This window comes from Heterostelium album, assembly GCF_000004825.1.
Source record: "Heterostelium album PN500 unplaced genomic scaffold PPL_scaffold2, whole genome shotgun sequence".
In the NCBI taxonomy this organism is placed as follows: Eukaryota; Evosea; class Eumycetozoa; order Acytosteliales; family Acytosteliaceae; genus Heterostelium; species Heterostelium album.
This window is the reverse complement of record NW_008805064.1, coordinates 1,937,135-1,964,805: the sequence shown is the minus strand read 5'-3', so window position 1 is coordinate 1,964,805 and position 27,671 is coordinate 1,937,135. Positions and strand designations below refer to the sequence as shown.

The 27,671-nt window shown below is 29.7% G+C and overlaps 12 protein-coding genes across 12 annotated transcripts; 8 read left to right on the top strand and 4 right to left on the bottom strand.

The window, feature by feature from the left end:
- Window positions 1-593: 593 nt before the first annotated feature.
- Window positions 594-5,984, top strand: PPL_02082 (RING zinc finger-containing protein; the record flags this gene model as incomplete). The annotated part of the gene is made up of 9 exons (XM_020573078.1): window positions 594-689; window positions 1,027-1,323; window positions 1,399-1,592; window positions 1,738-1,872; window positions 1,993-2,073; window positions 2,156-2,270; window positions 2,380-4,980; window positions 5,865-5,923; window positions 5,957-5,984. 9 exons carry the CDS (start codon window positions 594-596, stop codon window positions 5,982-5,984), a joined length of 3,606 nt encoding a protein of 1,201 aa, XP_020437195.1.
- Window positions 5,985-6,416: 432 nt separating this feature from the next.
- PPL_02081 (RING zinc finger-containing protein) lies at window positions 6,417-8,927 on the top strand (the record flags this gene model as incomplete). The annotated part of the gene is made up of 4 exons (XM_020573077.1): window positions 6,417-6,466; window positions 6,548-6,624; window positions 6,687-7,682; window positions 7,771-8,927. 4 exons carry the CDS (start codon window positions 6,417-6,419, stop codon window positions 8,925-8,927), a joined length of 2,280 nt encoding a protein of 759 aa, XP_020437194.1.
- A 148-nt stretch (window positions 8,928-9,075) lies between these two features.
- Window positions 9,076-10,040, bottom strand: PPL_02080 (ankyrin repeat domain-containing protein; the record flags this gene model as incomplete). The annotated part of the gene is made up of 3 exons (XM_020573076.1): window positions 9,076-9,366; window positions 9,444-9,558; window positions 9,643-10,040. The coding sequence occupies 3 exons, from the start codon at window positions 10,038-10,040 to the stop codon at window positions 9,076-9,078; spliced, it is 804 nt and encodes a 267-aa protein (XP_020437193.1).
- A 291-nt stretch (window positions 10,041-10,331) lies between these two features.
- On the top strand, window positions 10,332-11,936 carry psmD4 (type A von Willebrand factor domain-containing protein; the record flags this gene model as incomplete). The annotated part of the gene is made up of 6 exons (XM_020573075.1): window positions 10,332-10,357; window positions 10,514-10,653; window positions 10,820-11,063; window positions 11,217-11,349; window positions 11,448-11,786; window positions 11,868-11,936. 6 exons carry the CDS (start codon window positions 10,332-10,334, stop codon window positions 11,934-11,936), a joined length of 951 nt encoding a protein of 316 aa, XP_020437192.1.
- Window positions 11,937-12,593: 657 nt separating this feature from the next.
- PPL_02078 (uncharacterized protein) lies at window positions 12,594-12,752 on the top strand (the record flags this gene model as incomplete). The annotated part of the gene is made up of 1 exon (XM_020573074.1): window positions 12,594-12,752. The coding sequence occupies one exon, from the start codon at window positions 12,594-12,596 to the stop codon at window positions 12,750-12,752; it is 159 nt and encodes a 52-aa protein (XP_020437191.1).
- A 97-nt stretch (window positions 12,753-12,849) lies between these two features.
- PPL_02077 (paramecium surface antigen repeat-containing protein) lies at window positions 12,850-13,745 on the bottom strand (the record flags this gene model as incomplete). The annotated part of the gene is made up of 3 exons (XM_020573073.1): window positions 12,850-12,878; window positions 12,916-13,373; window positions 13,453-13,745. 3 exons carry the CDS (start codon window positions 13,743-13,745, stop codon window positions 12,850-12,852), a joined length of 780 nt encoding a protein of 259 aa, XP_020437190.1.
- A 501-nt stretch (window positions 13,746-14,246) lies between these two features.
- On the bottom strand, window positions 14,247-15,435 carry PPL_02076 (uncharacterized protein; the record flags this gene model as incomplete). Its single annotated transcript, XM_020573072.1, has 3 exons — window positions 14,247-14,641; window positions 14,710-15,238; window positions 15,301-15,435. The coding sequence occupies 3 exons, from the start codon at window positions 15,433-15,435 to the stop codon at window positions 14,247-14,249; spliced, it is 1,059 nt and encodes a 352-aa protein (XP_020437189.1).
- Window positions 15,436-17,123: 1,688 nt separating this feature from the next.
- Window positions 17,124-18,793, top strand: PPL_02075 (nucleoside deaminase; the record flags this gene model as incomplete). The annotated part of the gene is made up of 3 exons (XM_020573071.1): window positions 17,124-17,388; window positions 17,459-18,068; window positions 18,169-18,793. The coding sequence occupies 3 exons, from the start codon at window positions 17,124-17,126 to the stop codon at window positions 18,791-18,793; spliced, it is 1,500 nt and encodes a 499-aa protein (XP_020437188.1).
- A 187-nt stretch (window positions 18,794-18,980) lies between these two features.
- bloc1s1 (GCN5-like 1 domain-containing protein) lies at window positions 18,981-19,491 on the top strand (the record flags this gene model as incomplete). The annotated part of the gene is made up of 2 exons (XM_020573070.1): window positions 18,981-19,041; window positions 19,130-19,491. The coding sequence occupies 2 exons, from the start codon at window positions 18,981-18,983 to the stop codon at window positions 19,489-19,491; spliced, it is 423 nt and encodes a 140-aa protein (XP_020437187.1).
- Window positions 19,492-19,657: 166 nt separating this feature from the next.
- PPL_02073 (uncharacterized protein) lies at window positions 19,658-21,506 on the top strand (the record flags this gene model as incomplete). Its single annotated transcript, XM_020573069.1, has 7 exons — window positions 19,658-19,792; window positions 19,875-20,119; window positions 20,183-20,322; window positions 20,371-20,684; window positions 20,758-20,994; window positions 21,059-21,229; window positions 21,357-21,506. The coding sequence occupies 7 exons, from the start codon at window positions 19,658-19,660 to the stop codon at window positions 21,504-21,506; spliced, it is 1,392 nt and encodes a 463-aa protein (XP_020437186.1).
- Window positions 21,507-21,926: 420 nt separating this feature from the next.
- On the bottom strand, window positions 21,927-22,754 carry PPL_02072 (myb domain-containing protein; the record flags this gene model as incomplete). The annotated part of the gene is made up of 1 exon (XM_020573068.1): window positions 21,927-22,754. One exon carries the CDS (start codon window positions 22,752-22,754, stop codon window positions 21,927-21,929), a length of 828 nt encoding a protein of 275 aa, XP_020437185.1.
- A 2,969-nt stretch (window positions 22,755-25,723) lies between these two features.
- On the top strand, window positions 25,724-27,666 carry PPL_02071 (uncharacterized protein; the record flags this gene model as incomplete). The annotated part of the gene is made up of 5 exons (XM_020573067.1): window positions 25,724-25,746; window positions 25,876-26,040; window positions 27,243-27,355; window positions 27,393-27,511; window positions 27,634-27,666. 5 exons carry the CDS (start codon window positions 25,724-25,726, stop codon window positions 27,664-27,666), a joined length of 453 nt encoding a protein of 150 aa, XP_020437184.1.
- Window positions 27,667-27,671: the final 5 nt, after the last annotated feature.

The following is a 27,671-nucleotide window of genomic DNA, read 5'->3' as shown; positions in this document are numbered from 1 at the left end:
GTATCAAAAAATATTAAAAAGATAAATGATGACAGCATTTTTTTAAAAAAAAAAAAAAAGAAAAGTTGAAAGAAAAAAAAATCATAAAAAAAAAAAAAAAAAGCTAAAAAAAAAAAAACAAAAACCAAACAAACCAAACAATAATTATCTATTTTGTTATACTTTAAAATATTAGTTTGTTAGTTTATTTAACCTTTTGTTTTTTTTTCAATATCATTCAATATATATTAGTCAAAAAAATAAGATAGATATCATAAAAAAAAAAAAACAAAAAACAAACATTATAATAAAACTAAACTTTATTAAAACAAAAGAAAATAAAGAGAAAAAAAATAGAAGATTAAATTGATTCTATTATCATCATCATCAATAATCATAAAGATAGATAAAAGATTATTAGTGAGAGTGAGGAAGAGATAGTATTATTTATTAGTTTCACTAGTATTATATATATATAATCATAATTAGATTTAATCATCAACATTTGTTTCACTTTAATCAGTTAGTTATTTAGCTAGTTAGACAGTTAGTTAGTTTATACAACAAACATCTAAATCAATTATCGTAGTAATAGTATAGTATAGTGGAGGAGGATGTCTGACGAGGACGATGAGAATTTATGTCCACTCTGTGTGAATGTTTTGTCGAAAGATGACAGAAAGTTTAGACCATGTCCATGCGGTTATCAAGTATGTATTATTCTATCCAACATAGCTTATTACATACAACAAAAATACAATCATAAAAGAAAGAATAATCACATATCTTCAATCATAAAATAACTAGTTACAGTAACTATATGTTTTTTATGAAAAAAAAAAAAAAAAAAAAAAAGAAAACAACTTTTATTGTCTAATCATTATTATAACATAACTATAACAATCATTATGACAATAAAATAAGATTATTATATATATATTATACATACAATGTTAAAACAAACATACAACTATAAAAAAAAACATACAAAAAAAAAAAAAACAAAGGTTTAACTAATATATATATATGATATTATTATTATTATAGATCTGTGTATTTTGTTTAGAACGTATTAAAGAAACAGATCAAAATAGATGTCCGGCATGTAGAAAAACATATGATCCCGAGAAGTTTACATATTTGTCAGATTCAGAGGATGAAGATAGCAGTGAAGATGAAAGACCTTCAAGAGGTAGAAACAAATCATCGAACCAATCATCGAGTTCCTCACAGAACATTAACTCTTCGACCGACTCGGCAAAGAAACAACTCAACACCGTTAGAGTAATTCAAAGAAATTTAGTTTACGTTACAAATCTTGCATTGAATGTTGCTAAGCCAGAGGTAATTATAATAATAACTATGGTAACTATAGATTTAGATTATTAACACAAATGCTATTTAAATATCTATAAATAGATACTTAAAAAGAATGAATATTTCGGTCAATACGGAAAGATATTGAAAGTTGTTATCAATAAGAATCATATTTATAATGTTAATTCACCGCATGGTGCATGTGTAAGTGCATATATCACCTATCAACGAAAGGAAGATGCATTGACTGCCATTCAATCGATTGATGGTGCCACCGTTGAAGGAAGAACTTTAAGGTATGTTTAAACTAATCAAATTATAGTTAAATTATAATATATATATAAGTTGAAAATATCTAATTCTTTTCTTTTCTTCTCTTCTTCTTCTTCTTCTTCTTTTTATTTTAACTACTACTTTGTTATCTTTTTCTATCTAAAACAGAGCATCATTTGGTACAACTAAATATTGTTCGTATTTCCTTAGAAAACTACAGTGTAATAATCCAGACTGTATGTACTTACATGAATGGGGTCAAGAAGACGATAGCTATTCAAAAGAAGATATTGCAGGTCTCAGGTATGTATTAGGAAGATTAATTACATTGATTCTATATCATCTTTTGAAAAGCATACACTAATTAAATAATCACATTTACTATTATTGCTTTGATAATAGTAAATATTATTCACATGATAGTGGTGGAAATCTTAGTAGTTCAACATCTAATCAACCAACAACTTCATTATCAAGTTCACAATCTGCAACTTCTTCATTCAAGTAAGTTATACAATATATACATAGACTTAATAACTTTGAAATATTAACATTATTATTATTATTATTATTATATAATTAATAGGAAATCAGGTACTTCAATACCAACTACATCTACATGGAAAGATTCACCGGTTGCTTTATCATCTTCGACATCTGCAACACCATCTTTAAATATATCATCTTCTACTTTGCAAACTGTATGTATATAATATAGTAGTATATGTGATAGAAATGAAGATGTTTTAAACATATTTATTAATTGATTGATTGATTGTTTGTTTGTGATTGATTAATTTGAATGATTAGAAAACATGGAATACAACACCAAGTGCAACTACAACCAGTTTATCTTTGAATCCTCTGGAATGGCCGTCTGCAGCAGATTCCATTAATATGACATCGTCGTCATCATCTTCACCACCTCTCCCGCTTACCAAGTCACAAGAGAGAGTATTGCCAGCCACTGCTTCATGGGGATCCAGTGTTAAAGCATCAATGTTGGCCAATCCAAAGCTTTCGAGCAACGCTATCAACACCAGCTTTCAAGACAATATCGAGGTTGATCCAGCTCAAGCCGAGAAGGGTCTACAAACCACTTTCCCACCACTTTCAAACTCATTCTCAAACATCCCAATCACAGTTATCACCAAAACAAAGAAAGATAAGTCCGCTGCCACTAGCTCTCCAACCTCCAAGAAAGAAGAGAAAGAGCAACGTGAAAAAGAACAACAGTTATTACAACAACAACAACAACAACAACAACAGCTGCAACAACAACAACAACAACAGTTATTACAGCAACAACAGCAACAACAACAACAACAACAACAGCAACAGTTATTACAACAACAACAAAAAGAAAAAGAACAGCGTGAAAAAGAACAAAGAGAAAAAGAGCAACAACAACAACTGTTACAACAACAACAAAGAGAGAAAGAACAAAGAGAAAAAGAGCAACGTGAGAAGGAGCAACGTGAAAAAGAACAACGTGAGAAGGAACAACGTGAAAAGGAGCAACGCGAAAGAGAGCAGCAACAGCAGCGCGAGAAGGAGTTGCAAGAACAACGTGAGAGAGAACAACGTGAGAAAGAGCAGCGTGAAAAGGAAGAGAAGCTACTCAAGGAGCAACAACAACAGGCTTCTCACACCAAGAGCATCTCCATCGAGAACAGATTTGCCAATATCGGTTTGAATGATATCGAGCCAATCTCTAGCTGGGAAGGTTTGATTCCAGACGATCAACACACCGATATCAGCTTTGACTGGTTGCCACTCAAGGGTAATAGTCCACAGTCCAAGATGATCGACATTCTCCTCAAGGAATCACCAATCGCACCCGAGTCAACCAGCCGTAGAAAGACTTCTCGTTTCGAATTCGCCAAAGACCAATCGAAAGACAGCATCAACAAAGAATCAACCAACATCTCACCAACCTCACCCATCATTACACCAGAATCATTTTTATCTGGATTTAAAAGTGACTTCAATACCATCCCTAATAGCAATTTTAATAATAATAATAGTAGTAGCAATAATCTATATAATAGTTTAAATAGCAGTCTGAATGGCAACAATAACAATAATACTTTTTCAAATATACAACAACAACATCCAGATATTCCACCCTATAATATTAATTTACAAGATGTTCTCACACCTTCTTCTGCCACTGTCACACCAATCACCTCTACAACACCATCATCATCATCATCCATTGAGGATTCCCAACAAAAATTCCGTTCTCTCTTCCCCTCAATCAACATCAAGTTTTCCTCCAACAATAACAACCTGAACAACTCTGCCAAAAACGAGCTTTTCGGTGGTTCTCAAGTGTTCCAAGATCCAGCGATTCTCGGTTATCGTTCAGAGATCGACCCGATCAACTCCAACTGGAAATCCAACTCTGGCGGTCCAAACCTCAGAAAGTCCGGTACCACTGCCACCAGCTCCATTTCACCACCACCAGGTCTCGAGTATCCAAAGGCACCTCCAGGATTTGTCACTTCACCTCCACCCCCACCCGGTTTCATGATGCACCAAGCCGCCGCTCCACCCCCAGGCTTCAACAACCCAATGAATGCAATGAAGCCACCCGGTCTCGTTGTCGATGACGATGCCGACACTGCTGCCAGTCTGAAGAAATCCAAATCTGGAAAGCTCAGTAAGAAGGAAAAAAATGTTTCAAGCGCCACACCGGAAATTGACATGTTGGCGGAATTACAACAACAGCAACAACAAGCCCAACAACTCTTACAAATGCAATTTTTACAACAGCAACAGCAACAACAACAACAACAACAACAGACCAATATATTACCACATGTTCTATTACAACAGGCTGCAGCACAACAACAACAGCAACAACAACAACAACAAATTAAAAGAGTTGATGATCTATTTTTAAATTTACAGGCAAATCAAGGTGGAATGCCAATGAATACACCACCACCAGGTCCATTGCCACTTTTCAATCCATATCTCCAACAAATGCAACAACATCCCAGCCTCAAACCATCGCCAATGCCACAACAACAGTCACCACCCATGCCACTACCTTTTCCCTTTAACTTTCCAAACTTTCCAATACGTGGGCCACAGGGTGCACCACCAACCAATATGAATATTAATCTAATGAATCAACAAGCTGCCGCTGCAGTTGCCGCTCAACTCCAACAACAACAAGCGCAACAACAAAAACTGAATGCCGTTAACAACAACAACAATAATAATAATAATAATAACAACATCAACAAAACCAACTTTATGGAGTTTTTCAGTCAATTTGAACAACAGAGACTCAACGGTATTCCAATGTCACCCGACGATATCATTAAACAACAGCAACAACAACAGGTCCTCAACAGCACAGAGTCACTAGAGCAACAAGTTCAAAACACCGCCAAAGAGGTAAAAGACATCGATAACAAATGGCAACAAACTAAACTACGAAACAATCAAGCATATTATCGTTGAATTAATCATCCAACCACAATAATATATAATACAACAACCAATCAAAATCAGTTAAACTATCAAACACCGAATGACCGAAAGATAGATATCAAAATTGGAGCGAAATGAAAAGATAAGAAGAGAACACAACAAACCACATACACACACCCAACAAATTAACCAAAAGAGAACATCAAATATAAAACAAAACTTATAAAACTATAAAAAACTTACAAAATATTTATAAAAAATAAAAACAATAAAAAAATCATTTAATTTAAACTTTTTTTTTTTTTTTTTTTTTGTAAACTGTGTAAGATGAGTTGTGTATAACATCAATCTAGAGACGAGTTTAAAAGAATCTTTTAATATTGCTGCACAGCACTAAACTAACAAGCTAAACACTCAAAAAAAAAAAATCACCAAACAAATAAATTTAAACTATATTAAAAAGTTAGACACCAAGTTTATTTTATATTTCTATTTAAATATTGATTAATTTTTTTTTTTTTTTTTTTAATATTTATCTTTTAATCTTTTTTTTTATCAAAATCATTAATTGTTTTGGTGTTTTTTTGTTGAATATTTGTTTGTTTGTTTGTCAATGAGTTGTTTTCAATCCATCTCCACAATCACCCTACACACACATATATTACTTTTTTACCAATACAAATAAATAAACAAAAATAATATTGTGAATCTTGTTTTGTTTGTTTTTGACACTTTTCGATTAAATAAACAAATATATTAAAAAAAAAGAAGAAAACATATTAAAATTTTTTTAATCTTTCAAGTTATTTTAATCTGTATTATCAATTGTTGTTAATATATTCTTTAAGAGTAAGGTTTTTAGTTTGTTTGTTACAAAAAGAACCCATTTATCATCAACCATTGTTAAGTTTTTTTAAAAAAATAATTATTTAAAAAAAAGTTTAATTGCAATTTTCTCAACATTTTGAGTATTTTTTTTATATTGTAGAACTTGTCCATTCGAGTTCTTTCGTTGTTTTGTTTTGTTGTTGTGAATGTATGTTTTATTGTTGATTGTACACTATTGTCGGTTTGTTTCACCTTTTTTATTATTTCAATAACAAAAAAAAGAAAATACTACAAAAAAAACAGTTAATCATTCAATCATTAAATATATTATTTTACTTTTAAACTACTGCACAGTTAATTATATATAGCAAAGCATAACAAACCAACTTCAATCAAAGATAAAGTGTTAATTTTAAATAATAGATAAAGATAATAAATAGATAGAGTTCATTACTTTCTAGAATAGAAGTTTGTTGTAAATATATTGTCAATATTACATGTAATATTATTATAATAATAATAATATTGTTATTATTAGTAGTTCAAAATATAAATATATAAAATAGATAAAAATGGATGAAGATTCATTATTTAATGAAGATGGTTATGATTTCCTAGAATGGTAAAGTATAAAATATTTTACATAATTTATATAAAATTTAAACTTTATTATTAACAATAAGGTTTACTACTACCAATTTAGTTCAATATGTCTAAGTACAATGGATGATATTGTATCATTATTTTCAATATCACATAAAGAAGGAGATAAGCCGTGTTGTAGGTATCACTTTATATAGTTTGATTGTAAATATTTATTAATATTCTCTGTCTCTTTATAGCACATAGTTTTTGTAGAGCATGCTTTCAACCTTACTTTAGGAATAAGGTGGTGAAGAAAGAGGTGTTGGATTGTCCGGTGTGTAGAGAGACATTCGATGGATACATTTGCAACAAGATTGCCAAGAAAATATTTGAAACCTCTAAAAAGTATTCTTCAACCACCAAGATGCTGGAACGCGAGATAGCATCACTCAAACAGGAACATCTTATCTATAGGGAGGGTGTAGAGCGAAACAACGCCGACAGGGGTGAGTTGGAGGAGAAAATGAACAAACTCGATGAGCAAATCAATCTTTTGGAAGCAGAGAAACAAAAGATTAGCGAGGAATCGCGCGATATCAACGACCAATTCAGAGCGTACAAGGATCAACAGTATCGCGAAACCAGACAACAACAGGAGAGTATCCAAAAGTATATGCAGCAGCTCAAGGAGTTAGAAGCGAACAACTCGAGGATGAGTGAGAGTCTGGCGAATCAAGTCAGTTGCACCAAGGCAGCCGAAGAGAAGAATATGAAGTTGTCGCAGCAAACACGCGAGCTTAGCCACAACATGCACGGATTGGAGTCGAGTCTGCAAACTGCCAAGGCAGAGCGCGATCACGCCATGCTGGCGACAAAGGATTTGGAACAGCGCGCCAGACAAAAAGACAGGGAAATAGAGCAGCTTTCCAGCAGACTGAGAGAAGCGAATCACCATGCCGAGGAAGCGCGACAGCAGTATCACAGCGACATTGAGATGTACTCAAAGAGCAGAGACAAGATCTGTGAGTTGGAAGGTGCATTGACCTGCGTTAAAGTAGAGCAATCAAAGAAAGAGGTGGAGGCTGAACAACTTCGCCAAAAGAATAGACAGCTGGAAAGAGAATTGGAAGACCTGAAATCGAGAATCAACAATTCAAAGACCGACTCTTACCTCGACATGATAAAAGGAATGTCTACTGTAACATCATTCTTTAGTAAACCAGTTTTAAATGATTTCATTATACCATATAAAGGTAAAGTACAGATTCTTTGTTTTCCATATCATAATATGAACCAGTGCACTAACTTTGTTAATGAATATAATTTCATGATTCATCTTAGATATAACTACATATGAAAAGAGAGGAAGTAGTAAGAACAGTACAATTATTAGAGCAAAATATAAACAAGAAACTTGTGTTTTAAAGTTGATAAACTATTCAAAACCAAGTGCGCTCGCTTCTTACTATTCATCGTACTCGTCACCAGGACATAGTCAAGATAATCTACAGGGTTTCAGAGAGAGTATGATCCTCTCAAAGCTGAGACATCAGAATATAGTACGAGTAGACTCTATCACCAAAGATGACTTTGGACGTTACTATTCGGTGATGGCACCATTCGTTCCTTTCGATCTCGAGTATGTACTTGCTGACCACCGTTCTAAAAAGACGTCGATTCCAGCGAGTGACATCAAGTTTATCGCCTATCAACTGGCGTCGGCAGTTGCCTATCTCCACTCACAAGACTTGGTACACCGTGACCTGAAACCAACCAGTCTACTGGTGTTTGATGACTACCAAATGAGACTGTGCAGTTTCCAGCTGTGTTGTTCGATTCTCACAAGTTCCAGCAGTCCAACTGGTCTGACCATTCCGTCGGGCTACACCAACTACTCTGCACCAGAGATCATCATGAGCAGTGGAATCACTCAGAAGCGACTAGATTGGAAAGCAATCGATATTTGGAGTATGGGTTGTATCATTGCTGAATTGGTATTTGGTAAAGAATTATTCACTCTTTCGAACAACAGCAGCAACAACAACAACAACAACAATAATAATAGCAGTATAGTCAGTAGTAGTAATAATATTATAAAGAATAGTAGTGGAAATATAATAACTAGTTTAAGTGATAGTAGAATGCATCTATTGAAACAGATGATCAACTATAAAGAATGTGCACCAGAGGATCCAAAGTATTTCGTATCACAAAACATTGGACTCTACTTCCATCCAACACTCTCGATATTTAATGATAGACTTGTACAAAATAACAATAACAAAAGCAACTGTACTCCTGACATTATAGATTTACTGACAAGGATGCTGAAATTCGATCCCAACTCTCGTATCTCTGCCAACAACGTTTTGAATCATCCATTTTTCTCAAAGGAACCATTTTACAACCCTGTTACCGATCACTCTGATATCGCATCTAGTTTAACTGATAGAAACATCAAAGATTTCGTAAAAGAGAAATGTAGTGGTATTATTTAATATAATAATTTCCATCAAAATATAATTATTATTCAATCACATATTATTTTTCCCTTTCTTGTTATTTTTTTAACCAAAAAATAAATAAATATATTAATTGTATAAATTTGTTGTAATAAATAAATATTAATAATATATTCTAAATTATTTATTTTGTAAAGTTTGATTTTAAATTTGTTATTAAATTAGATATATTATCAATTTCATTGATTATATTTGTATAATCTGGTTTTGGTTGTATTTGTTGTTGAACTATTGGTTGTTGTACAATTGTTTGTTGTTGTTGTAGTTTAAGATTTGATATTGATTTTAATAATTCATTTATTTTTGATTCCTTCTCATTCAATTGGTTATCTAATGATTCCACCAATCTTATTAGATCTTTTTTAGACGTAAATAAATATTTGTGTTTCTTTGATAATGCTGATTCTTCCCACAACTATTTTATAAATTAATATTAATTGAAACAACCAAAGAAATTGAAATATAAAAAGATATCTAGTATTTGTTACTTACCATCAATGCACTCTTTTTATCTTTATTAATAATAGTATGATCAGCATCGTATTGAGATAACAAATCTATACACTCCCAATTATTATTAACAATCGCAATATGTAAAGCTGTATTTCTATTGAAACATAATAATCGTTTTGTTGTTAATTACAACAATTTTACTTGATGTTAAATAATATGTTATAACTTTACAACATACCCTGTATTTGTTTGATGATTTATAGACGCAGAATGTTTGAGTAATATTTGTAAACATTGCGGTGCACCACTCAATGCAGCGAGATAAAGTGGTGTTTCATTGTTGACATCGGTGGGATCTACTTTGGCACCGTTCGCTAGGAGAAAGCTAACTGCAAGATGTTTGTTCTCTAGACATGCATTGTGAAGTGGTGTCATTCCATATTGATCGACAGCATTGACATCCAACTTTGCACGCATCACCAACAATCTCAGAATCGATTCATGTCCACTCTCTGCTGCAAAGTGTAGGTAACTCTGATTGATTGAATTCTTATCGGCGAGTGCTTCAAGTGGTGTCGAAACTAAAATTTGACTATGACCATACTTTATTGCTTGTAGCACATTAAAATCGGACATAAATTAAATTACTAAATAATATAATTATATTATTTTTTATATATAATTAAACATTATAAAACAATTAAATTTTAATGTGTTGATCTTTAATTTTAAATCATATTAATAAAAAAAATAATAATTTTAAATTAATTTTTTTTTTTTTTTTTTTTTTGAACATCATCCCACCCAACTCAGTTATTTAAATTAAAGTGTTATTGGTTTTTTTTTTTTAGTTAATTTTTTAAATTTATTATTTCTTACTTTTTTATAATTTTTAAGTTTATTTATAAGATATATATATAATTCAACATGACTTTAGAAGCAACTATTATTTGGTATGTATTTTTTTATTTTATTAATATTTGAAGAATAAATCATCATCTAAAACAGTAGAAATATAATAATGATCATGATGATTGTGTTACCTCAATTAAATCAACAGAATATTGATATAATTATGATAATGAATATATACGTATGTAATATTATAGTGTTGACAATTCAGAGTGGATGAGAAATGGTGATTTTGTACCATCTAGATTCGATGCTCAGAAAGATGCTGTAAATTTAATATGTGCCGCTAAAACACAAGCTAATCCCGAGAGTTCCGTCGCAATTATGTCTATGGCTGGTAAATCGTATGTCATTAAAAAGATTTATAGTTACAAATAAAAAGAAATACAATATTAATAGTCATAAAAATAAAATAATAGTCCAGAGATATTAGTTACACTCACACAAGATCTAAGTAAAGATTTTGTCAAGTTATAATCAATTAAAGATTCAAAACAAGATAGATTTCACAACATCGATGAGAATCGCACAATTGGCATTGAGACACCGTCAGAATAAACATCAACACCAAAGAATTGTAGCCTTTGTTGGTAGTCCACTCAAAGAATCGAAAGAAGAACTCAGTCAACTCGCAAAGAATTTGAAAAAGAATGACATTGCTGTCGATATTATTAATTTTGGTGAGGAAGCAAGCAACGTCGAAAAATTGGAATGTTTTATAAATGATGTAAAGAAGAACGATGAAAGGTAATATCAAACAACAACAACAACAACAACAACAACAACATCCATAATAATAATAATAGACTACAACTCAATCTCTCTTTCTCTCTATTTATTATCAACTTTTAAAACAAAATGTAATGTTACTTACACTTTACATATGTTTGTTTAATATAGCCACTTGTTAACTGTACCAGCTGGACCACATATGTTATCCGATGTAATTGTAGATTCAAAGATTATTGTTGAAGGTTCCGGTGCTTATGGCGCTCAATTTATTAATGCTGATACCGATCCAGAGTTAGCTTTGGTATGTTTTATTTAAATTTAACAACAACAACAACAATATTGCGAGAATTATAACTAATTTGGTTTGATGCTGCTGCTGATTAAAATCTTACTTTATAGGCATTGAAATTATCATTGGAAGAAGAACAACAACGTTTGGAAAGAGAAAGAAAGGCAAAGGGTGGAGATGATTCAACTAGTGGAAGTGGAGAGTCACAAGATGTTCAAATGACAGCTGTTTCATCGGATGCCAACTTTGAGGATGATCCAGATCTCCAACAGGCTCTGGCCCTCTCTTTAGAACAAAGTGATCCAATGCAAGGACAAGAGCCATCCGCCGCTAAACCAGATGCACAACAGTCGACTGCACCATCAACCGATGCTTTTAACGATCAAGAATTCTTAAACTCAACTCTTAAGAATCTACCTGGTGTTGATCCAAACGATGAAAGAATCAAGGTAAATAACAAACATAACTGTCATGACTAAACTTCACAATCAAACTTTTACTAATAGTTAACTATCAATATATATTTATAGAATGCACTTGCAGATTTATCGAAAAAGGATGAAAAGAAGGATGATGAGAAGAAGGATGAACAAAAATAAGATTATCAGATTATAAATAACAACTCGCCATTAGTATCTATCACTTTTCTTATCTCTAAACAACACTTGGTTGGTGCACAATAATAATAATAAATAATAACAATGATGGCAACAACAAAAATAACAATTAAATAACAAAACAACAGTAAATCAAAATCAAAATATAAATAAAAAATTGATCATGTTTAAATCAATAATAATAGTATCACTGATTCTGATCATATTAAAATCAACGTTACCTTTGTGGATTTTATTTATTATTTAATTTTAATTTTTTCAAGTTTTTTTTTTTTTATTTCTGTGGAATCGAACGAACAAAAAGAAAATTTTTGGTCTCATTCAAATTAGTACTCGCCTTGATACTGCCTTGTACACTTATCTACTGGTGTATGAGCATTGTCAGACAAGGCAAGAACAAATATGCCTATTTGCGTGGGTGGGACTAAAAACAGCGTTCATGATTTTTAATTATCTGTATTGTTGTGCCAGTCCAAACACTTCCCAAAACAATATAAAATTAAAAAAAAGATAAAAAAAAAAAATGTATTTTTGTTATGTACAATATTTATTTATTTATGAGAAATTTGTGTTATAGTCTATACTTCTATCTTGTTTGTTGTTTAACAAAGTGCAATAAGTAGTGATAACAATATTAATATGAGAAGAGATGGTTTGACAATGTTGGATTCAGATGATGATTCTCTACAGGCGTATTGCAGAGGTCTGTCATCTCTATCGCCACAAGTGGTTTCATCAAATTTCAAACCTTTGTTGAAACACGGACTGGAACAAATCTTATCACCACAATTCTTGTAGAGACAAGTGTGTTTCGATGCATCTTTGTAATCGAGTGCCATGCTACATTTGTGTTTCTTTGCACACTTGATTAGCGACTCTAACGAACTCTGACAGGTCAATCCAAAGTTGATTCTGTTCTGGCAGCTTCCTATGGTATGCGACTTTCGAGATGGACAGATACATTGCTCCATCCATTGACACTTGGCGTTGTGATTATCACAAGGTCCGTCGGTCTCTTGGAATTTCGTACACTTTCCAATATCTTTGTTGTCTTCAAAGTCGCAGTAGAGACCCTTACCAATATTACAGTCGATCAGAGGTACTCCACCGCTATTGTAATCGAAATGGTAATGACAGGCAGCACCTTCTTCCAATTGGAATGGTTTCATACAGACCCCACCAGAACACAAGAAGCCAACTTTACATTCTTGTCTAGCGCGACAAATCTTTCCTTCTCCAACTCGTTTCATACACTTTCCAGCTTGACAGAAATGGTCGTGGTCACATTCCTCTGGAGAACTGCAAGTACTCGATCTTAGATGACATATTCCTTTTTTACAAATGAGATTATTGGTTGCACACTCACTTGATTGTCGACATTCTTCGCCAGCTGCCAAATATCCTAAATTTTGACAAATACTAATTTTTTTTTTTTTGTTAACAAAATATTAATTTTCTTTTATTACTAAATTTTTAATAATATCTTTTTAAAACATACCTCACTGGTCTATGTCCTTTAGATTCACATCTTAAATCTGGCCAACAAAGATGTGAACTTGAGCAAGTTTCGCCAACATCTGCGTATTTGGTACAGACTGGACTTTTGTTCTTTCCAATTAAGCAATAGGTTCCATATTCACACTCGGATCCAAGTGAGTGAGGATTACATTTGTTTCCTTCAGGTACGCATAATACATATTCACAATGGGTCTTGTTTGAGGCACCCAAAATATACTGAGGGAATATTAATATCAATGCAAAAATAATTATTACTATTAATATTTTATTCATCTTTTAAAAATATATTAATAAATGAAGGAGAATGAACTCCTTTATTAATCAAGCCTTGCCTTGAAAATTAATAATAATAAATAAGATTTTCTTTTTTTCCTTTTTGGGATTTTTTTTAAAAAAAGCCTTTTTTTTTTTTTTTTTTTATCATTTAAAGGATTTTTTAGATAATACTAAAGATAATATCTAAAGTTTCCATATGGAATATATATAGAGTTTTAATATTTTTAGATAAGGAAAAATATTGGTCTTAAAAAAAATAATTTAAATTCTATTTTTTGATTTTTAAATTCAAACATCAATTTTTAAATCAAGTCATGAAACAAAACTATCTGATAACATAACTTTCTTCATTTATCAATGTTTTTTTTTTCAAATAAAATCATATTTATTTAAAAATAAGTGATTTTGTTATAGAAATAGTCTAACATATTCAATTTATTGATTCTAATGAATATACATAATTGTATATTAAAATTTATTTACAAGTGAGGTCTTTTTTTAAAAAGTTGCATTTGGGTCGAAGATTGGAAGATAAGGAGCACCACAGACCAAAGGTGTAGAAGTAGTTACAGAGGAAACCTTACTTTGTCGTAGATTGTTCCATAATCCAATAGTCATGAGTCTCTGGCCATCGACATTGGGATGGAAACAATCAATTGGTGATAATGTAGATGTTGGGAATACAGTATCAGTTAAAAATGGGAGATAGTTCAGTCCAATGGTGGATTTGGTTGGATCGATATTTTGACTCCAATTGATAATGGTATTTTTAATACCAATATTTACAGCATTGATTACAGTGTCGAGATCAGATTCCGACTGACTCCATAGACATGGACAAATGTTATTAATTTGGTTAAATGCAGAGCAAGATGATGGGGTTGTTGATTTAACTAAAGAATGAAGGTTAGAAAGATTATTCATTTATTTTTCTCAATTTTAAAAACATAATTATACATACATTGTGAAAGCTTTGGCATTCCAACAAAGTTAATAATTGTTTTAGATGGATACTTCTCTAATACGTTATTTAGAATTTCAGTAAAGAATGAACCCCAATAAACAATGTTGGTTTTGTAAGCAGAAAGTGGAGTTTGGCAAATGGTACAAGCTTTGAATAATCCAATGTAGATAGTAACCATTTTCCATTGATTATTGAAATAAGTTGATCCATGTTTTCCAACTGCTTGACCTACTACAAAGTTCAATTGTGAAGTAATTGAATCACCAGTAGAGTTGGTGGCTCCATTGAATCCGTCGAACATAGGGTAGAAAATATTGGCAGGACGAATTCCATTAAGTAAATTTGATGATCCACCAGAGATCGTAGATACAGTTTGTGCTAAAAAGTTATTGAGAGTCCAGGCATTACTTTGATTACCTGTAACAAAAGAAAAACCTCTGTATTCGTTGATCGAGATCGATGATAAGTCATTGGCTAAGAAACCAGCTGATATAGTATCACCAATTGAAAATATCATTTTCATATCCTACAGTATATCTATTAGTATCTCTTTATTAATCATTATTTTGTAAATATTTAATAACTTACACTTAAATATGTGTTTTGTGCTAGTAATGGATCGGTTGTATCATTTCCTGATAAACAATAAGGAAGAACTGCATTCGTACCAACCAATAAGAGTGAATGAATAAATATTACAATTATAAACTTAGAGATATTCATTTTTATAGAATATATGTGCACAACCAAAAGATAGAGAAATTGTAAAATAAAAGAGATAATTATAAAAATATAAAAATATATTTATGTGTAGGTATTTATGTATTTGTATAAAAAGTAGTAGTACAAGTTGTGATTTAAAAGTCAGAGGTGAAGTAGTATTTATAATTTCGGAATCTATATAAATCTAATGTGTGAGATGTATGATATTAAAATTCTAATAAATTGGTAGGCAAAGATCACATGATCCATAGAAGTTTTTACAAATCTTGATAGCCTTAGATGATTGGAGGGTACTGATTATTGGACATTGAGACATGTAACTACACAAAATTTCTCAATCTCTTTTATCTCCTTTGAGCTGATTTTACTGTTTCGTGGAAAAAGAACAAAACTAATACAAATTTAAGGTCTATATATCTATTGAATAATTTTAATGATGATATATTGCTGTTGAAATTTAATATTCATTAATATTTCGTTGTTGTTGCTGTTGTTGTTGATGATGATTGATTAATGTTAATTGCTGTGGAGTTTTTTCACCTATAAGATTAATATTTTAAGTTCATTAATAACAACATCGTCAAATGTTGATTTAATTGATTGATTATTGGTTTTTTTTTTATGTAGATGAGGGCTTAAAACTTTTCTTTCAGTTATTTCTATCTACAGGCAATCACTACTACCCTTTGATCCTCATATTCAATACAACATTTCTTAATATCAATAAATCATCATTGTTATTGATATCGTTCAGGTTGTAGCCAGGGCTATCCACACTGTGAAGCTTTTTCAATAGATTTATAGTCAACTCGCAGTTAGATAAACAACGTTGTTATACGTTTAAATATTGGATCAGTGCGGCAGGGAGCATCGATTTTAAAGGTAAAATGAATTGGTGTTTGTTTCTCTCCATTTTGAGATAATATAATAAAAGTAGTCTCCCACAACTTAAAATCCATCATGTGGAGTACCATCAATTGGATCATGGAGGTCAATACCCAACCTTTACATTTCAATTTTTTTTTAAAGAAAAGTTTAAGGTGGGGGAACAGGTGATGTGTTTTTGTGTTGTTTTTTTTGTGGTCTTTGAGATTCACTTAGGAGCTAAAACTGTCTTTTTATTGCATGATCAATAATTTATTGTTTTTTTTCGCTAATGGGTATGATTTATGAATCAATTTCGACCAAATCAACAATTGAAAATTGTAAAAAAGGTTAAATTTGTTTGTTGTTGACCACTACTCATATTAGTGATCATTTATTTGAACTTTGATTGATTAAAATGATGTGGTTTTATTATTTTTGGTCAAACAGTTTTTTTTTTGTTACTCAATTAAACAAACAAACAATATTTATAAAAAGAAAACTAAGAGAGTCAACTAGAAAGATATTCTTTAAAAAGTTTGATTATTAACAAAAAAAAAAAAAAAAAAATTTTTTAATCTTAATTTTTTCCTTTGATTGTTAAAGTTGTGAATCAATGAATGTCATGTGATTCAATTCGAATAGTAAGTAGTATTGGTTCCAAAAAAAAAAAAAAAAAAAAGTCAGACTTTTTAATAAGTAAACAATTTTAAATGCTAATAATAATATATTTAGCATAGTCAATATAATAGAATCGATAATATATATATTTATTTATATTAAAAAAAAGTAAAATAAAAAGATTTAGTTTGTTGTGTAAGAGTATGTCGGGAGTATCGTCAACAACCATTACAACTTCGACATCGGCACCTGCATCATCATCATCAATATATAATACTATCAAAGATGTTCCTTTTACAACAACAACAACTTCAACTACAAAAACAGCTGTAGCTAACAACAACAATAAACAAAATGGTTCAGCAACGATTGTCGAAATTGAATCATTGTCAAAAGAGGAAATAAATGAATTAAGATCAAATATACATCCTATTTTATCAGATGATGAATCAAAAGGATTAGAATTAGGTATGATAATGATATGATATTCATTACACAATAAAAGTTTAATTAAATAGCTAATTGTTTTTAAAAATAGTCAATATGTTTGTTGTCGAAGTTGTACCACAAGCTGCAAACAAACTAATAGGTGAATTAAGCAAACTATTAAATAAATGTGAAAATGATAAATATGTATTACAGCAATATAGTCATTTAAAGAAAATGAGAAAGATTCAATTATCACCTAAAATAACAACAACATCGATAGCAACAACTGAAACTTCGACTTTAACAATTACAATATCATCATCGTCAACAACAGATTCAGATAATAATAATAATACACCTTCAAACAAAAACAAAAATAATAATATTAATAATAATAATAATTCAGTATTGGAATTATTAATTGCACCCGAGGAGAATTACCCTAATCTTCAATCATTCTATCAACAACACATAGATAATGAACAAAATAATGAACAGGAATCAGATCGACAGCCAATTGTCGATATTATAAATAGTCATAATAATAATAACTATATTTATAAAGATAAAACTGAATATCAAAGAAAAATAATACAGTTTCTTATTGATAACAAGTTAAGTCTTAAAATTGTAAAGATACCAAAGAATCCACCGTTAACACACGATCTTTGGCTTGAATGGAATAAGTTATGGCCAATGACATTTAGAGTACATTGTTTGTATGTATAAGATTTTATAATATTAAACACTTTTGACAAATCATTTATTAATTATATTGCTATTGTTTGATTAATTGATTGATTAATTGACTGATTACAGCTCAACTCCATTGGTAGAGACATTAGAAGATAAAGAGATTGTCGAGATGAACACCTTTATGAAAAAAGCAATTGAACAGGCAAACATTGGAAAGAGTCTAGGATTCAATCCAGTGGGTGCTGTTCTAGTCGATCCAGAAACCAACACCATTCACGGCGCTGGCTTTGACCAGACGCCTGGCAACCATATGAACGAAATAACAAACACAACAACAGTTAAATATCATCTCTCACCGATACTGTCGCATTGCACAATGAATTTAATACATCAGTTGGCCAATCAACACATTGAGCGATGTGTTCAAAAGAGTGGAACTGCCGGTATGCCTGCACTGGCATCGATGCAACAGACACCAAACAGCGAGGACGACGCCTACCTTGCGACAGACCTCTATCTCTACATCACAAGAGAGCCATGTATCATGTGTTCGATGGCACTCGTACACAGCAGAATCAAGCGTGTCATCTTTGGAGCGGTACAACCTAACGCCGGTGGACTAGGCGGTTGTCTCAAAGTACACACTCAGAAATCGATTAACCACAGATTCCAAGTATATCATGGAATATTAGAAAATCAATGTAAACTTTTATTCGAAAACAAAAATAATAACAATGATAATAAATAATGACACATTGACAAAACAATATCATGAAATTAATAAAGAGGTTGACCACTACCATCGTGAATCTCGGCGTGACTTCTTTCCACACCAAAATGAAAATTCTTATGACAATTTTTAATTAAATGTTTATGATTTTTTTTTATTTTTTTTAATAGAATATTATTATAAACTTTTAATTGAACAGATAAAAATGTTAACTAAACTTGTAAAAGAACATCAGAATAATGTTAGTAAGATAAAAGATGAAAATGGTAAGTTATCATGTCCTCTTTTTTAAATGTATTTTGATAGTTTTAGTTTACTAACAAATATGAATGATCATATAATCTATATACATAGAGGTGTTAAAGAAAGAGGCAATGATGTCAGTAGCACCGGTTACAAATGGCTTAATGGATAGTGTTAATCAAGGAGTTGCATGTGTATTCGCTAATCAAAAGAGGTTAGAACAAGAAGCAAGAGTTTTACAACAATCGACAACTAAATTCTCAAAGCAAACCAATCAGTGGTTGACTCTAATAGATAACTTTAACAATGCACTAAAAGAGATCGGTGATGTAGAGAATTGGTCACGTTCAATCGAGAACGATATGCAAAACATTTCAAATATATTAGATTATCTCTATGAGAATACACAACCACCTGCACTCGTTAAACAACAGCAGCAGCAACAACAACAAGCACAAACACCTACTAAATAACCATTCTTTAATAATCAAATATTAATTTAAATAAATATTGTATAATATCATATCGTATCATAACAAACTTTTCTATAGTTCTAAGAAAAAGTAACAGTTTTCTAGTTCGAAACTTCTATTCTTCTTTCGAATGCAAATTGATTTTATCTTTGTTATTTGTTAACAAATGTATGACTTAAATAATAAACTAAACGAATTACATCAAATTGTTATTGGTTGGAATAGATCTTCACCTTTATTAAACAGTAATACTCTAGTACAACTTGAATCAATTTCTTTATTGCTAAACGATATTTATAATGTTTGTAATTTTATTTTGATGTTGATCGTATATAATAAAGTGTTATGATAATTAGTAAACTAATGTTATATTATAATTATAGGCTATTAAACCATTGAATATTCAACTCTCTGATATAATGAATAGTTATAAATGTTTGGGTGTATTCTTAACAAATCTATCTACATTACCCTTTACCTCTATTGGTTCACTGTCTATTGAATCTAAAAATGACAAACAACATCTTATTTCTAAACAAACATTAGATATTTTATTGGTACTACTTTATAAAACGTTTGAACAATCAACAGACAATAACAAAGATGAAGTCATATCTGTTTGTAATAAGTTTGTATTTATTTTTATTAAAACACATTAACATATCTTTAAATCTAACTTTTTATTTAATAGCGTTAGAGTATGGATAGTAATGCTATTACAATTTAGAATCTATCAGAATCAAAAAAAGCTATGGGTGAAGACAGAGAATCAACCAAATGGAGACCGAGACCCTCAAGTCGAATCAATGTATCAGTTCATGAATGATTTAGGTATTACAAAATCAGAGATACAGCGAGAATCAATAAAAATAATAAAAGAGGAGTTCAACCAACAACTGAAACATCAACACAATCAACTATCAAACTATACCAACACTAGTCATAGTGATATCAATGATCTTATTAGAAAGATAAACTTAATAGAGATATCAAATAGCAATAACAATAACAATGATGAAGATCAACATATAACCATCCAGTTGTCATTACTTAATCTATTCCTATCACAACGTCAGACTATCAATACATTGCAAGTCGATGGCCTATCAATCATTAATCTCTATCTCTCAAAGGAAAAACCCATCTTTAATATAGCTATATGGAGGAGACATCCTACTTTTCTACTTAAAGAGGTAAGCTTGTACTACTTGGATTATTCAAACATAATCTAAGTTTTCATACTAATTATTATAAATATATATTTAGTTATTAAAAGTATTTAAGAAATACTATAAAGATATAAATGAAGTAAATGTTCTGACTAATAATGGCGTAATACAATGTTTAATTGAATATCCCTCTCTGTATACTCTTAGTATGGAGTTCCTTGTTCAACTTTGGATTGAAACACAATCATTTCAAGCTTTAGATTTCTTATCACGGGTCAACTCTATCTTTATCAACCAACGTTCTTTAAAAGACAATTATATAAGTCTGCATAAAGTAATTATAAAAACAAATACCATTGCTAATCAAACTTTACTAATGCTTTTATTTTTAAATAAAGTATTATCCAATTTCACTTAGAGAGTTAATAAAGATCTATCAAGCAAAGTTTAACAGTCACCAAGAATTCAGCTCCCTTATCAATAGAATAAATGATACAAGAGTATCTATTATCAACCACACACCAGAGGATCTTAAATCCGATATATTTAAGAGTATTTGGTTATTGAATGTACAATATATAAGATATTTATATTTTTCAATTCAACTGTTGATGATAAACAAAGTATGTTCATATGTTCTTTGTAAACATAAAAAAAATATTAATAACTTTGATATCATAAAATATATATATATAGGAGTTGGATTTAAATTTATTAAACTATATTGTTTGGTGTAGATACACTTGTAGCGATACAGGAAGAGAAGGAGGTTATCATTTATATTTCCATCAATTTAAACTACTTATAGGTGTATTACAATCTAAAGAATCAACAGGTAAACTCTAAATTCGAAAGCTAACTATATTTTAAGTTGGTTTATTAACTCTATTTATTTAATATTATAAAAGATCAAATGATTATTGACGGACTACTAGATTTTAACTATGAAACCAAAGATTACGATCTCTTCTATTTGTTGATTTGCTATACTTTAGCTTATAGGCAAGATAAAAAACTAAATGTATGTAGATGTTGATGCTGATAATGATGATGCTCATAATATTAATCTTTCTTTTGTCACTGTTGTGAATGTTATAAAGTCAATGATATTTAATAGACTGGAAACCGACCGATTCAATCTATTCCTAAAGTCTGCAATTTATTTCCATCAGTTGAACTGTAGTAACATCAATAGTAGTAACTTTGCCAATCAATTCAACTTTAATTACTTATTGAATAAATTGAATATCTAGACTAGCACCATCATTATTGCTGTTGTTGTTGTTGTTGTTGAAACTGTTGATGTTGTTGTTGTGAATGTGATTGCTGTTGGCTATAGATTCTGTTTGGATTGCCTCTGACTTCGCTTGACATTCTGAAGGGTACGTTATTCTGGAATTCACGGTTGAAAGATTCACCGTCCTCCAGTGGCAGATTGCAGACAGTCTCTGATGAGCCAACAAGACCCTCGTTGTTGATCTCCTTTTGCAGCAATCTTGACTTGTCGCCCATTCCTCTGTAGATAGACATCTTCTCAGTTTGATTGGCACCATCGATCTCATGATCGTGCTGCTCCACGAAATCACCATTGATTTGAGTCTGAGATGATCTAAACTTCAAGACTGGCGACGATGTAGAAGAGGAGTCTCCATTGGATCCACCATAGGAAACAGAAGATGAAGATGAACTGAAGAAATAGTTGCCTTGTTGATTTAATCCACCACCCGACGAGGATGTTGATGAAAAACTACTACTCATAAAACTATATCCATTATTATTTAGATTATTAAATTGATTATTATTATTATTATTATTATTATTATTATTATTATTATTATTATTATATTCTACAACTTGTTGATTTTCAAAATATTCATCATCATCTTCATCACTTTCATCTTGACTATTTTCATTAATTTCTCTAATCTGACTTCTATTCATATTATTCGTACTGTTAACTGATTGATTTAAATTATTAAAGTTATTATTATTAAAATTATTATTATTAAAATTATTATTGTTAAAGTTATTATTATTATTTTCAAAGTTTAGATTGTTATTATTGTAGTTCATGTTCATCATGTTCATATTCATATTATTGAAACCATTGTAGTTCATGTTCATATTCATATTCATCATGTTGTTGTTATTGTTGAAGTTGTTGTTGTTTTGACATTGGTATATCATGTTCATCTGATTCATCATTTGGTTGAATGCATTTTGCATATCGTTTTGGTGGTGTTGCATTGTTCTATAAAAATCCTGAGTGTTCGAGTGCATCATACTATCTATTGGTGCTTTAAGATGTAAAAATAGCTGGACTGGCTAGTATGTATGAAGAGAAACTAATTATAAGTATTAAAGAATAATTATTGGAAGTGAATAAAAAAGACTTTTTGAACACCAATTAATGTTTACAACAAATTATAAATAAATAAATAAATGAAGTGTCTTTTGTTTTTTTTTTGTTTTTGTTTTTTTAATTAATTAATATTAAATGTTATTACTATTATTGTTTTTATCTCACAATTCTTTGCTTGTTTTCTGTATGTTTTGATGATGTGTTGTTGTTTTTGTTGTTGTTATATTAAAATTATAAATATAGGAATCTAGTTATATTATTATAATTAATAATTTTCAATTATTGTGACACTTAATAAAGTAGTTTTGAAAAAATAAATAGAAAAGAAGAGAACCAAATATAGCCAATAGAATTGGATTGATCGTGTATAGTTGCTAAGTTAATAGTAAAAAAACTTATTATTATAATAAGTTTGAATATTGTACATTAACCACACAATCTTTTTTTTTTTTTTTTTTCTGCACCATACAAACGATTGTAGAAGAAGCAGTAGTAATTTCTACAACTGATGCTTTGCAGTGTAGTGTTGTTAACACACCAACAAAAAAAAACAAAATATAATAAAATAAAATAAAAAACAAGAAAATAATGATAATAATAGGTTTTGAGGGTTATTTATTTGTTTTTACCTTTTTTGATTGTTTTTTTTTTTTTTATACTCTACTTTTTTTTGATGATTTTCTTTTAAAAGGATAAATATATCTCTACTTTTAAATTTTAACTTCAGTGGGTGTGGGTAATATATAATGAAGGGTACTTATTATTTCTATGTTATTTGTGTATTTTTGTTTGTTTGGTTGAACTTTTGAATTGGATTGACAATCCCAGGGTGGTAATCAATTGTCTAGGTTTTTTTTTTAAAAAAATTCCAAACAAACTTACAAACTAGGCATAATTAAGTTCGTCTGTCAACAATTTATTTTGAAAATAGTTATTAATAATTTTATTTTTTTTGAATTTTATTATTTTTTTATAATGCGATTATTTTTTTGATTTTTCTCTTCAGATTTTTCTATTTGATATCATTTTTTTTCAGTTATTTTTAAATTCAAATATAATTGCAATAACACAATTAATTGATTCTTGCTTTCCAAGTTAACATCAAGAAACCAATAACAGCGCCCAAAAAAAATTTTTATAATAAAAATTTCCAAAAAAATAATTTATAGGGGGATGGTTTCGCAATTTTTATTTATTTTGATTTATTTTTATTTTTATTTTTTCAAAAAAAAGATTGGCAAGATATGTGAAATGCTTTTGCACCCAGGCGAATACCATAGCACATGAATCTATCGGGTGAGTGTATTTTGACCTTTTTTTATAAATTAATTAATTTTTAATTATTTTTTTTTTATTTTTTTGAGAATCTGGCTAGTCTATGTTGCATCTGATATTTGAAGTAACAATAGCCCCAACAAAAATAAATAATCTCTCCTTATGTAAATTCACCAACATTCGTAAATTCATATTCGTGTAAATTTTAAAATCAAGTAATAATAACCAAGTTTCTAGTTAATCAAATAAATAGCTTAGTTATTTATATCAAAAAAAGTAGATAATCTTTTTTTTTTTTCTTTTGTCTATAATAATTGTATTGTTTTAGATAGAAATCAATTGTATAATATTTAAATTTTGCAGAAATCAAATCAATCAAGTACTGCAATCAATATCTTAAAGGCATTCCTGAATTCTCACCTTTAAATCAAGTTTATTATTAATTTTTTTTTAATAATCAAACTCCGAACCAAACAATGTAAGTAAAACAAAAAATATTGTTAATTGGACAAATCATAAATTGGCATCAAATATATCGTGATATATATTATTTTATTAGATCATACATGTTATAGTTTAGTTTTTTTTTTATTATGATTTTTGTAAAAATAGTTGGCAATGAACAATCATATTGAATTACAAAAAAAAAAAAAACCGATTAACATAAAAGTTTACAACTATAGTATTAGCATTTTTCTTTCTTTATTGCCGTGGTGAAAAAAGAATAACTCTTTCTTCTCTCACACCACAGGTCAACAAGCAAATTGTCTTTTTGGAGTCAAATAAATGTAAATCATTTTTTGATGATTCAAATGGCAATATTTTGTTTGTTTGTTTGTTTATTATTGTAAATAGAAATAATGATTATGAATATTATAATGAATAGAAAGCTTAACTAAGCAAACCATACATAGATCTCCAATATAATCTATTCATTGTTGTTGTTAGCTTATGATTCTTTGACATTTGGGAGATGTCATATATTGTTCAACAACAAAACTACAAAGTATAAAAAAACAAAAAAAAATAGTGGCTGACCACCACTACCACATCTATCTTCCCAACAACCACATCTCTACCACCCCACCACCACCATTAATACTAATAATATATTCGACCCAACCCCACGAAATATTCGCATTCTCATTCAGCACTTTTAAAAATATTGAAGTATATCAAATATATACATATTATTATAAAACTACCAAATATGTCTAATTGTTGTTGCCAACATACATAAACATATAACAATATAGTGATAGTAATATTACTATTGCCTTTATCATATTGTATTGAGTTTTAATGACTCTCTAATATTAAGATGGGTCGTCGATACATGAATGAATTAAAGATTAAAATAAAACCACGACAATATAGTAATAGACAAAAATAAAACAACATCAGAAACTATAACAAGATAAAAATAATGAGATTAATGAATGTCTATATGTATGAATATAGAACAACTACAACAACAAGCAAAACCTTTAAACAGAACAACAACAACAACAAGTTGCAAACAAACAACCAAATAAATAAATAAATAAAATAATATTTTATTTGTTCATTTAATATTAGATTTAATAAGACAAATAAAACAACAACAATAACAACACATTCTTTCATTCTAATTTACATGTTTATTTGTTTATTTAAAACCATCAGTAATCTATTATCATATTATATTATATGTCGTCTATCTCTTTATCAAATCTATACAATCAATCTATTAAACGACGGTATGTATTGCATAATATTATCAAAGTCATTCGATCAAGTTTATAAAACAGCCAACACAATACAATATTTCATTCATTTCATCTTATACTTTTATTAAAATGTGTTTAAGAGAGCCAACTTAATGCAAAGGTGGGAGTGTTGTCTTGTTCTGCTTCCCACTTTTGATTCTTCCTCTCTATTTGTCATTTCAATAATTATACAGTTCATTTAATCATAATCTTATCGTAAAAATGATAATAGCAATAACAACCACACTGAATCATATTATGATTTGTGGGTTCATTCATCTCTTTTCAAACATTTTATTGTTGTTGTTGTTCTGATCAGTGGTGGTTGTACAGCTGATTTTGATTGAAGTGGTAGAATATTAAAGATGTGGTGGGGTAGTTCCTTAAGTTTATATTTTGTTCTGTTCTTCTGTCGTTTTTCTTTGTTCATTCTTTCACCAATAGTAATTAAATATGATTATTTAATTTATTAATATGGTTAAACTAGTTTAATAACAAATTAAATAATAATATTTAATCAATCTTGAGAATAGATGTGGTTGGTTTGTGTGTGTGTTGGTATATTGGGATGATCTGACAGTGTGGTGGTGTGTGTATTTGTGTTTGGTTTGTGTGCTAATAATTGTGGTGGTGTATGATTTTGTGTAGATTTATTGTTAATATTATCATTACTTAAGAACTGAAAAGCACCGGCATTATTTGGAAAAAAGCGATGATTCTATCAACAAACACTGGAATCAGACAAACAACTATTCATCATTCTCATTAATGATGCATCTTTATAATCACAAAAGTGAATCGTTCAAATATTATTATTCATTCACATTCTCATATTTGTTGTTAACCATCGATTAGCATCATCGATGCTTTAAAATGGTAATCACAACAACATTAAATTAAAAATCCAGTTTAAACAAATAACAAATAATAAACAGTCCAATTATTTTTTTCCGCCAAATCAAATAATAAAATAAAAATAAATTAAAATAGTAATAAATAGTAATCGCTTGATTAGATGAATTATATTTTTAATTATAAACTAAGCAACAATACAATAATCGAATAATTAAAATTATAATAAACTTAACATTTTTACAATTAATAATATTATTAAGCAATAATTTACTACAAGCCCTACCAATACCAGTCACCACCATTACACATTTATAAAATCTATTTTTAATTTTTATTTTAAAGGACATCAATTTATTTTGCATTTTTATCATTAGTTTTTAGTGTCAACAGAGCAGAATCACCAGCATCATCATCAGCATCATTCATTATCAAACCAATTATTCAAACACCACACCGTCTTTATTTTCCATAACAAGATATATGATTAGTCAGCACAAACAACACAGGCATTAGCACTAGCACTTACACTAAACTATCATTATACTACTACTACAACTACCTCTCTATATGTACATATAGAAACACCTAAAGGAAAGAGAACCGACTTAAGAGTACAGCTACACATTGTCTCTTTGATTTCCTTTTTTCGATTTATTTTGAACCAACACCCCCGCCACCATTTATTATTTATTTATTTCCATATATTATATCGTATTTATTTTTTTTTTTAAAGCGCAAATACTGCGATCCAATCACCAAACAATAGAAAGA